Consider the following 11,191-nt stretch of genomic DNA (forward strand, 5'->3'; position numbering starts at 1 on the left):
GGAGGCAGCCCATCCACGATTCTCTCTCCTCATTGATGTTTCTCTCTATCCCTCTCCCTTCTTCTCTCTGTAAAAATCAATAAAAATATTTTTAGCCCTAGCTGGTTTGGCTCAGTGGGTAGAACGTCGGCCTATGGACTGAAGGGTCCCAGGTTTGATTCCGGGTAAAGGCACATGCCTGGGTTGCAGGTTTGATCCCTGGTAGGGGACATGCAGGAGGCAGCCGATCAGCGATTCTCTCTCATCATTGATATTTCTCTCTCTCTCTCTCCCCCCTCTCCCTTTCTCTCTGAAATCAATAAAGATATATTACAAAAAATAAAAATATTTTTAAAAAGCCACAACCCACAAATCCTGGTAAGGACTAAAGAAACGCAACCCCTGCCCTAACCGGTTTGGCTCAATGGATAGAGCCTCGGCCTGAGGACTGAAAGGTCCCGGGTTCCATTCCGGTCAAGGGCATGTACCTTGGTTGCGGGCACATCCCCAGTGGGAGGTGTGCAGGAGGCAGCTGATTGATGTTTCTCTCCCATCGATGTTTCTAACTATCTCTCTCCCTTCCTCTCTGTAAAAAAATCAATAAAATATATTTTAAAAAAAAGAAACACAACCCCTAAAGACGGTGAAGTGGCCCGGCCAGTGTTGCCCAGTGGTTGAGCGTCAACCAGCCTGGCCGGTGTGGACCTATGAACCAGGTGGTAGCCGTTAGATTCCTGGTCAGGGCACAAGCCCCGGTGGCGGGCTCGATCCCCAGTGTGGGGTGTGGAGGAGGCAGCCGACCAACGATTCTCTCTCACCATCTCATCATTGATGTTTCTATCTCCCTCTCCCTTCCTCTCTGAAATCAATTAAAAAAAAATATATATATATATATATGACGGTGAAGTGAAAACCGAGAGGTAGGGAGAGGGTCGGAGTGTGCTGTCAGGGGAGCAAGGGGCGCAGGAGCTCGCCTTCCTGAGTGAAAGTGGGCCCCAGCGAACCGCACCAGCCGAAGGAATTTCGGTTCCGCCCCGACTCTCAGTCGGAGGAAGCCCTGGCCCCTCGCCCCGCCCCCAGGGAATTAGACTCTACCATTATGCCTCTCGGGGGTGAAGGTAATCGTGGACTATCCTCCAGAGCGAATCGGAGTTCTTTGCTAGAAAAAACATGATTATATATTATTTGAAGACTCGTATGTTCTTAGTTAATGTGCTTCCCTTCTGCCTGCTCGGCCCTCCATGCTTTCTGAAGAGCTCTAGGAGTCGGCCACACCCCCCCGGCTTTCCGCACTTGGTACAGTCCCGCGCGGTACGTGGGCGGGCGGCGTACATAAGCCTCGACGCAGGCGGCGGGGCGCTCAGTCCTCGCGGCGTCGGCGGTGTGGGAGTTTTGTGGCGTGTCGGGCTGAGTGCGCGTGCGCCGACATGGCCTCAAACGGTATGTAAGAGCGCGAGGCGGCGGCGGCGCGCCGACCCGGGCTCCTTCACTCCCAGCGGGGCTTTTGTCTTTCGGTGGGACCGGGGCGGTGATCGCGTGTAGGATCTGGTACCTCTGTGGCGGGAAGCAGCATCGAAGGGTGGAGGGGGAAGCCGAGGTCGCCATCTTGTTTCTCTGCTCCGATGCCTGGCGCGGGGCGGGCGGTCTCCCATTCGCAGTCCTGTTCCCTGAGGTGAGGGCTGGGAGGCACGATTCTTGGTGAGGTGAAATGTGAGGTACGGATGGAAACGCTCGGCTCCCGGTGCCCCTTTCCCCCGCTTCCCGGCCCTGCGCGCGGGCCGCTTTGTCGCAGTGCTGCATCCGGGCACTCGGTGCGCGCACGCGCCCTGCCGGCCCCTCCCCCCCATTTCGCGGCGCGAAGCCCCCTCCCGCCTCTTTTTGGCTCTTTTTGTCGCGAGACCCTCTGTTGGCTAAAGGCTGCGCGGTGCCCGTCCCGCATGGACCTCGGTCCCCCCACCCTCCCACGGGTCCCTCGGGAAGGGGCGGGACCACCCCATTCCCTCTTGGGTTGCCACGCGGCGCGGGGCCGAGGCTCGGGCTCCCGGGCCGCGTGCCGGCTTAACGGTTGGCGGGTGGCGGTGGTTCCTGAGGGGTCGTCCTCCGGCCTTGGGACCGGGCCTGAGCGTGTTCCCGCCCAGATTTCCTCTCTCTGAGGTGGGGACGCCGAGGAGCGGCCGCCCCAGGCCACACCCTCTCCCGGTCCCTTTGCCCTCTTCCTGCGGGGGCAGCGTGCACTGTGCGGAGGAGCGGGGCTGATCCGGCTGGGCGCCCTCGGAGTGGCGTTTTAAAGGCGCTTTCACTACTTTTGGTTCTCGCGTCCCCCCCCTCAGCTCCGGGGAGGGCAGGGGGGTGAGAGAGCGGGCCCAGTGGACTTGTCTCCCGAGCCAGCCCTGGGGTGGTGGTCTCTGTCCTCTGGGGTCAGGTCTCCTGCTCCCTGGCTTTGCATGAACAGCCCACGCCCCAGCCTTCAGGTTGTGCAAAGGGTGGTGGCCCCTTTGGAGACGTGCTGGTTCTGTTAGTTTTGTTCTTTGGTTGAGAGCGGCCACATCCGAACACGGCTGCCTCCTGCTTGCAGCTGTAATTGAAACCCTGCCTCTCGCATCGCCCAGACCTCAGCTTGACTCCTGGTGACACCTCCCTCCTGGGGTGGGCGTGCGAAGGAGGTGGGTGTAGGTTTGTGCGGTTCAGCTCTTGGTATTTCCATCCAGAAAGGTCTCTGTAGAAATTTGCTTTTTCTTTATTGTGTCCTGCTTTCTGAGGGATGGCTGCAAGTGATGTAATTGTATTTTTCTTTTGCAGACTATACCCAGCAAGCAACCCAAAGGTGAGTGTCGTTTCTGGGCTTCCAGAGTTTTCAGAGGGCGGGAGTTGCTATGTTTTCCTGATTGCTGGTTTTCCCCCTTTCCCCCTCTCCAGCTACGGGGCCTACCCCACCCAGCCTGGGCAGGGCTATTCCCAGCAGAGCAGCCAGCCCTATGGACAGCAGAGTTACGGTGGCTACAGCCAGTCTGGGGACACCTCAGGCTATGGCCAGAGCACCTATGGTTCTTACGGACAGACCCAGAACAGTGAGTCCTCTTCCTGCTCCTTCTCAATGTTGCTTTTCTTAACCCCTGGGCAGTGCTAAAATGTTGAAACTGTCCCGGGTTTCTTTTCCCTTATCTAACCCTTAAAACTCTTTGGAGTCTGAGTCCTTTCAAACAAAAATAATCATCGGTTTGTAATTGTTTCCTTTTATTTTTTTACTTTTCTATTTGTGCTGCACTTTTCCCTATTTCCCCTCAGCATGAAAGTGAAATGTGTGTGGGGGCGGGGGGGGAAGTATTCACTAAAGGGGAGAAAGTTTTAGGCTTTTAATACTTATAGGGAGAAAATGATTTACCTGAAGATGTTTGAAATTAGACTATTAAATGTCACATGCTACAGTGAGAGGTGAAATTTTCCCTGAAGTATAAATAATATGGATTGTCCTACTTGTGCAAACCCATGAGCGGGTTGAAACGATGTCAGTGAGTAGGGATATCGGATTGTGGTTAGTGGTGGTCCTGGAGACTGGCTTTGGGATTGGAACTCTGAAGTTGGTAGAAGTTGGAACATTAGCCTTAGGGTAGAAGAGAAGGGTACCTTTTTTTGACTGATTTGCACAATTTCTAAGCAGCTTCTAAGAGGCTGACTTTTAAAATATGGTAGCATAGGTAATATGTAAGGCTTTTTCCCATCATTCTTTGCTTTTTCTTTTTCCTCTTAGCTTTTGTGACTTCCTTTCTCTTTTCCTTGTAGCAGGCTATGGCACCCAGTCAGCTCCCCAGGGTTATGGCTCAACCGGTGGCTATGGTGGTGGCCAGAGTTCTCAGTCGTCTTATGGGCAGCAGTCCTACCCCGGCTATGGCCAGCAGCCCGCTCCTAGCAGCACGTCGGGAAGGTAAGGAGTTGTGGAGAGGGGTGAATTGAGGAATGATGTGACCCCCAATAGGAGCAGTTATGAGGAGTAATGGGGAGTGTCTTTGTTGGATTTAGAGAATGGGGATGTACCAAAAGTGAATGGAAGTAATGGACATATTGGCATATGATTCTGTCTTTTTCCTTTTCCTTAGTTACGGTAGCAGTTCTCAGAGCAGCAACTATGGGCAGCCCCCGAGTGGGGGCTATGGTCAGCAGTCTGGCTATGGTGGACAGCAGCCTAGCTATGGACAGCAGCAAAGTTCCTATAATCCTCCTCAGGGCTATGGACAGCAGAACCAGTACAACAGTAGCAGTGGAGGTGGCGGAGGGGGTGGAGGAGGTGAGTGAGAAGGTGTCTTCAGTTTTGTCTCATATCTGTTTTCTATAAAGATTGATATTCTGCCTGGCCCTTGCCCTAAAAGGGTTCTTAAAGTCTTGATTTCTTATTCCCTGACTGTCTTGTCTTTTTTTTTTTTTTTTAAATATGTTTTTATTGATTTCAGAGAAGGAGGAAGAGGGAGAGAGAGAAACATCAATGAGAGAATCATTGATTGGCTGCTTCCTCACACCCCCAACTGGGGATTGATCCCGCAACCTGGGCATGTGCCCTGACTGGGAATTGAACTGTGACCTCCTGGTTCATAGGTTGACACTCAACCACTGAGCTACACTGGCTGGGCTGTCTTTATTTGTAGTCACTATTCCCTGGTTGGTTGAACTGTTTTATGTCATTTCACTGTTTTTTTATCCTCTTAAGGTATCTTTTCTTTCTGACAGGTAACTATGGCCAAGATCAGTCCTCCATGAGTGGTGGCAGCGGCGGTTATGGCAATCAGGACCAAAGTGGTGGTGGTGGCTACGGGGGAGGCCAGCAGGACCGTGGGGGACGAGGCCGGGGCGGTGGCGGTGGTTACAACCGCAGCAGTGGTGGCTATGAACCCAGAGGTCGTGGAGGCGGCCGTGGAGGCAGAGGCGGCATGGGGTAGGTGTCTTGTGAGCCAGGGAGTAACATCACTGGCGGGGGATGTGGTGGGTTGCATGAATTCAGTACCTTAGAGCATGGTTAGTCTTACTACAGGGATTTGTCATGGCTTTGATAGGGGGGCATAGACTTTATTCCTCCATCACATTTTATTTTTGTGAGAGCTTGGGAGCCTGAACCCACACCTCTGAGTATTGACACATTTCCAAAGGAAAAGGAAAAATACATGGGTGTGTATGGATTGGAGTCATTGATATCCTAGGCAGGAAACATGGAAGTAAAGGCTTCTTTCTCTGCAAGGGAAACCGATGATCCCACTCCTGGTAATAGGGAAACTTGTTACTTGTGTTCCCATGTGTCCTTTAAGGGAGTTGTTAACGGTGAATCTGACTTCAGCTTCCAGGATTTGACTACTCTTCCATATTCTGTAGTCATTTGAATCCATGAGCTTTATTGGCAGTAATTTGACTGACAGTGATGATTTTGTTTCTGACTTGCTTTGTGGGGTTATTGAAGTGTGCAGGCCATTTGGACAAAACACACTGGACAGTTGTATCCCACATATTTGTTCCACTGTCCCCTCCCCCTGGTTACCTGTCCAACTGGACCTTCCCTTCCCGCTGTAGTTGATTTGAAGTGAAACCTTCGATTTGATGTTAAAGCATGCGTCAAATCTGTTGGTAAATAGAAGGACCATACTCTTGTCTCCCTTGAAAAGGGGAGGAATGTCATCAGTGTTACTCCTTTTTTTTTCCTCTTTTTTTGGGGGGGAAAAAGGTTTTTAAAGTGAAAATTTATATATGGTAAGTATTCAGAGGGTGGGTGGGGGCAATCTCAAAAACTGTACAGAAATGAGGAAAACTCTATTGTGTGCGTGTGTTTAATGCAAAACTTTAAAAAGAAAAAACAACTGTTATGTGACTGTTAACTTGCTCTGCATTTTATGTGCCACAGGTATGAAAGGTGACAATGCAAAATACTCCGCTCTTCTCACAGTGTAGAAGGGGTGACCCCGGTGGTTGGGGGAAATAAAAAACGGCTCAGTAGTTAGGATAGGGTTTAGTTAGCTAAGTTTGTCTCGCTTTAAGGGGAAATTGCCTTTGGTTTTGACTTTTTATGGAATGGGGTTGGGTCTGCTTGCTGCTTTCAAAGCAAAAACCACAAGAATGTGTTCAGGGCTACCCCAGCCTGGTGTGAAATGTCTTCTGGGTAAATTGGGGGTAGGGTTTTTAAACCAACTACTCGGTTGTCAACCACTTGCTTGCAACAAGAGGAAAAAACATCTGCTACGTCGGAAGACCAACCAAGGAAAATGGGTCATTTTTTTTCCAGAGGAAATAGTTATAACCTTTTAAAGCAAAATTCTTAAAAAACTGTGTCTAAGAAATTTGCACACGTGTGTGTGACATGCTCAAAGGTCAGACAAGGGGTGGTCAGGAAGGGGCATGTATTTTAGTAGCCACTTGTATCTTTTTCCCAAAACACATACCCTTGTTTGGGGAATATTAAAACAAAAAAACACACAAAAAACGCCCGTTTGTAGCCGTTGGAAGCTTCATGTCCTTTCTTCTAACTTGTCTTCTCCAGCGGAAGTGATCGTGGTGGCTTCAATAAATTTGGTGGTAAGTGAACAGAGTTTCCAAAATTCCCAACTCTCCCAGCAATGCTTTGTCTGATTGTTCATTTGCCAGATGTCTTAGCGTGTTTTAAGTGTCAAAGGTTTTGAAGTGTCCAGAACCACCTCCAGAAAGGGGTGGGGTAGAATGCCACCTGCTGCCAGATGTGTGCTAACAAGGCAGGCAGGGGTAAGACTCGGCAGTCGACTTGCACCAAATTGGTTTGACTCAGGTCAATAGGTGTTTAATGAGTGTTGCCACACCTGGTACTTAGTGACCATGGCATTATGAAAAACTGGAGAGTGTGCTGGAACACGAACAAACTTGGCTCTAGGGTCCTTTTGATCAGTGTGTTTAGGGTGTGTGTATGTATGTATGTATGTATGTATATGTGTGTGTATGTGTAAAAGTTTAACCTCTAAGTGTTTTAATTCTGGAAGAGGGATGTGAAATACTGCCCTGAGAATGGTGAAGCTGGTATATACAGTATTTATATATTAAATACTGAATGGTGTCAATTCAATTCTACATATATGTATTTAAACAACTCAGATGGGCAAATAGAAACTAGCTGTGGAAAGGAAGGTGTGGACCACAAGAAAGGTTGGGAGCATGTGTGGCTCATGGGAAATAACCAGGTGTTAAACAGCACAAACTGAATTCATGAAAAATGGCAAATTTGAGAAGTCTGCCAGTAAGCTGGAACTTTTCTGGTTTGGTTCACAAAAGGTTTCTTGATTTGTCTCACCATTTAAAACCAAAGGCCCGGGTTCATAATTTTGGTGTCATTGAATGTGGGTACAGTGTGTATATATGGTGAATTCAGAGAAACTGGTCAAAGATGGTCTCTGGAAAAAAATAGGCTGCATTATGGAAACAAAGCTATTATATATGTTTTAAATTTTTTAAATTTTCATATGTGGTTTTGGGGAACAACATGGTTTTAAGAATGGTTTCTAAAGAAGAAATTAAAAATTGTTCCACAAGGAATAAGTGTCTTTGGTGTTAAAAAGTATGGAGAAACTGGATGGATGCATATCACATTGCTGGTGGTGAGCCCATTTCTCTCGGGGGTGAGAGAACAGGGCCAAGTTATGAGTTGGTTTGTTAACTTAAATGAGTTTCCCTTTTGGCCCCCCACCTCCCCCCAATCTGTGCTGAGGACATTTCCCAGCCTGAGCTGGGGGAGGCAGCATTTTCTGAAGTGTGCGGAGTTGTCCCTGTAGGGACTCAAGTTACATACAGATCTTAAGGGGCCTGTGTCTTCTTCCCCAGCCATGCCTTGGATTTTCTCTGGGGTTTGGAGTGAGACTGTGAGCACTTAACTGATATTTTGCAAGAGTTTGGATTTGTTTTTAAGTTTTTTCTTTGTCAGTCTCTACCTGTTGACTAACGGCTCCTCTTTCCTTGTTTTTTCTTTCCCCCCCATGTTACTTAAGGCCCTCGGGACCAAGGATCTCGTCATGACTCCGGTGAGTCCACAGGTGGCTAAAATGGTATCGGGACCTTTTCTGGATGTTCTTTGAGAAAGAGCCAGGGGTAGAGAAGGAAAAAGGAAGGGAAGGGAGGGACTTCAGGTGCAGCCATAGTGATTTATAAATAAACGTATCAGAAATAACATACAGTTTACCCCCCCAGCAATTTAGTAGGTCTGGGAGGAGCCCAATAACTAGTCTTGCATTTCTAACTAGTCTTAAGAGTGCTGATACATCTGTATGGTCCATGCACCTGAACTGCTGGTTTAAAGTCTAGGTTTTTAAGATGTGAATCATGACCAAATTAGTGAACACAAAAGACTCATATAGGGAAGCATTTAGTGTATCTTTGTTTTGATGATGCTTGTACTGGATTTGAGTGTAAAATAGGTTTTTTACCTTGAGGTCTCCAATTAGAGTTTTACAAACATTGGTGCACTTAATTGTGTGATCTTGGGCAGTTAATTTGAGCCCCAGTTTCTGTAATGGTTATTAGTATATTTGAAAGGATAGTTGTAGAACTAATTTTAAATTTTTGAAATGGGTACCATATAGGCACTCAAATAATAAAAAATAGAGATGTGTATTTTTTTTGTCTGATGTAAACCAAATTGTATTGGTTGTTTAAGAATTTTTTCCTTTGAAATATCAGGTTTTAGGTGAAGAGTTACTGACTCATTTTACCGTTGCTTGTTTTCTAATTCATGTTTTCTTCTGCATTACACAAACAGAACAGGATAATTCAGACAACAACACTATCTTCGTGCAAGGCCTGGGCGAGAATGTTACAATCGAGTCTGTGGCTGATTATTTCAAGCAGATTGGTATTATTAAGGTACTTGTGGAGCAGGGTGGTGCTTTCTATCTGTTTCAGACGTTTGGATTTCACACATTAGTAAAAATAAATGTCTTAATGGTTATAAACTTAATTTGATGAGGAAGGAGCATTTGCTGTTGATATTTTATAAAAGAAATAACACAAAGACAATTGATAAAAGGACTATTCTAGACTTTTGAATTTGTAAGCTACAAATTTATCTTTTTAACTAGAGGCCCTGTGTACAAATTCATGCACCAGTGGGGTCCCTCAGCTTGGCCTGTGGGATTGGGCCGAAACCAGCTCTCCAACATCCCCCGAGGGGTCCCAGATTGCGAGAGAGCACAGGCCAGACCGAGGGACCCCACCGGTGCACAATTGGGGATGGGGAGAGACACAGGAGGTTGGCCAGCCAGGGAGGGACCGAGTGAGGGCTCCAGGGCGTGTCCAACAGGTCTCCCTCAGTCCCGATCAGCTGGACCCCAGCAGAAAGCTAACCTACTAGTTAGAGCGTCTGCCCCCTGGTGGTCAGTGCACGTCATAGCAAGCAGTTGAGTGGCCTTAGCATATCTTTAGCATATTACAACGTTTGATTGGTTGAATGAAAGACTGGACACTTGGCATATTAAGCTTTTATTATATTGGATATGATTTGAGAGACAATGGGAGCCATTGATTTTCACTCGAGTTACATGTGAGATGGGAACTAGTAACTGGGAAGAGAGGAGCTGAAGTATGGTTACAATGAACCTCAGGTTCTGGAGGAGGAAGTTAGAAGGTTGGTAGAACTATTATGTCCTGTAAGTCTGATGTTATCTCATGTTGCCTTTTTCAGACAAATAAGAAAACAGGACAGCCCATGATTAATCTGTACACAGACAGGGAAACGGGCAAGCTGAAGGGAGAGGCAACGGTATCATTTGATGACCCACCTTCTGCTAAAGCAGCTATTGACTGGTTTGACGGTATGTATGAGGAGGCTGGTGTCAGTGGGGAGATCGGGCAAGCAAGCCTTGGGAAACGGACTACGTTTTGAGTCTGTCAACATTTGCTCTGACTTCAAGTAGTCTTTATTTTTGCTTATATCTCTTTAGATTATAAGCCTTTTCAGGAAGGCAGAGTCTTACCTTGTTGATTGTATCTAGTGTTCTTTTCCAAGCATGTCAAATGAGGCATCCGGCTCACTGGCCGTGAGTTTGACATGCTTGTTTTAGACTCAGGTCTTAATAAAAAGTCGTCGTCGTCCCCCCCGCCCCCCCTTTTGGAATATGTTTTTATTGATTTTACAGAGAGGACGGGAGAGTGATAGGGAGAGAAAATCATTGATCGACTGCTTCCTGCACACCCTGTATTGGGGATCAAGCCGCAACCCGGCACTTGCACTGCCTGGGGAATCGAACCATGACCTGGTTTGTTGGTTCGAAGCTCAACCACTTAGCCACACCGGTCAGGCAAAAGCAAAAGCCTCCTTTTTATACCTTCTTTATTTCTTTAGGTAAAGAATTCTCTGGGAATCCTATCAAGGTTTCATTTGCTACTCGGCGTGCAGATTTCAATCGAGGTGGTGGCAATGGTCGTGGAGGCCGAGGGCGAGGAGGTGAGGAGTTATTTCCTGACGCTAGTGTAAAGAGGTGATGGGAAGAGGGGGGAGCATCGTGAGGGCTTGCATAGAAAAGAAGGTTAGATTAACTAAACATGGAAGGGGGCCAGACCCATATTTGAATCTACACTAGGACCCATGGGCCGTGGAGGCTATGGAGGTGGTGGCAGTGGTGGCGGTGGCCGAGGAGGATTCCCAAGTGGAGGTGGTGGCGGTGGAGGACAGCAGCGAGCTGGGGACTGGAAGTGTCCTAATCCGTGAGTGAAACTTTTTTCTGTCTTACACGTGTGTCCTTTGATGTTACGGTAGAGTTGTGTGTTTTCCAAACTAGTAAAGTCAGGGCTGCAGTGATAGGGACAGACATGGCCAAGAGCTTACCTCCTAGGTAAGGTAACTGTAGTGGGAAAGGTATTGGACTGGGTTCACTAATTTGCAGTTTTTGTTCCTGTGTCTGAAAAGCAAGCCTTTTACCTTTTTTGAGGCCTCAGGGTTCAATTTTCTCTCTGTAAAGTCACTGGAATCTGAGTCTATTTCTAATTCTATGTCTTGCCCTACTCTCCACCCCTACAAATTAATTGTTCCTTTTCCTCAGTACATGCGAGAACATGAACTTCTCTTGGAGGAATGAATGCAACCAGTGTAAGGCCCCTAAACCAGATGGCCCAGGAGGGGGACCAGGAGGCTCTCACATGGGTAAGAAAAAGGCAGAGCAGGTAACAAGAATTTGGGACCAAAAAGCCCTTAATTTTTTGGGGGGTGGGGGTGGGGAGAAAAAGGGAG

The 11,191-nt window shown here is 47.7% G+C and overlaps 1 protein-coding gene across 4 annotated transcripts in view; it reads left to right on the plus strand.

Moving 5' to 3' along the window:
- Positions 1-1,337: 1,337 nt before the first annotated feature.
- FUS (FUS RNA binding protein) overlaps positions 1,338-11,191 on the plus strand; it is a 10,777-nt gene continuing 923 nt past the window's right edge. Inside the window, exons 1-14 of one of the 4 annotated variants that reach the window (XR_002827042.1) lie at positions 1,338-1,419; positions 2,779-2,803; positions 2,896-3,047; positions 3,760-3,901; positions 4,074-4,261; positions 4,699-4,903; positions 6,491-6,525; positions 7,959-7,991; positions 8,726-8,829; positions 9,647-9,776; positions 10,307-10,408; positions 10,545-10,668; positions 11,004-11,104; positions 11,164-11,169. Coding sequence is in view for 3 of the 4 variants with exons in the window: in XM_023746877.1 (XP_023602645.1) it covers positions 1,407-1,419; positions 2,779-2,803; positions 2,896-3,047; positions 3,760-3,901; positions 4,074-4,261; positions 4,699-4,903; positions 6,491-6,525; positions 7,959-7,991; positions 8,726-8,829; positions 9,647-9,776; positions 10,307-10,408; positions 10,545-10,668; positions 11,004-11,111 (1,361 nt within the window). In the remaining variant the exon portion in view is untranslated. Of the gene's footprint in view, positions 1,420-2,778; positions 2,804-2,895; positions 3,048-3,759; positions 3,902-4,073; positions 4,262-4,698; positions 4,904-6,490; positions 6,526-7,958; positions 7,992-8,725; positions 8,830-9,646; positions 9,777-10,306; positions 10,409-10,544; positions 10,669-11,003; positions 11,112-11,163; positions 11,170-11,191 lie in introns of all 4 variants that reach the window. The other 3 variants (XM_023746877.1, XM_023746875.1, XM_023746876.1) reach the window with 3 other exon arrangements.

This window comes from Myotis lucifugus, unplaced genomic scaffold, assembly GCF_000147115.1.
Source record: "Myotis lucifugus unplaced genomic scaffold, Myoluc2.0 scaffold_753, whole genome shotgun sequence".
NCBI lineage: Eukaryota > Metazoa > Chordata > Mammalia > Chiroptera > Vespertilionidae > Myotis > Myotis lucifugus.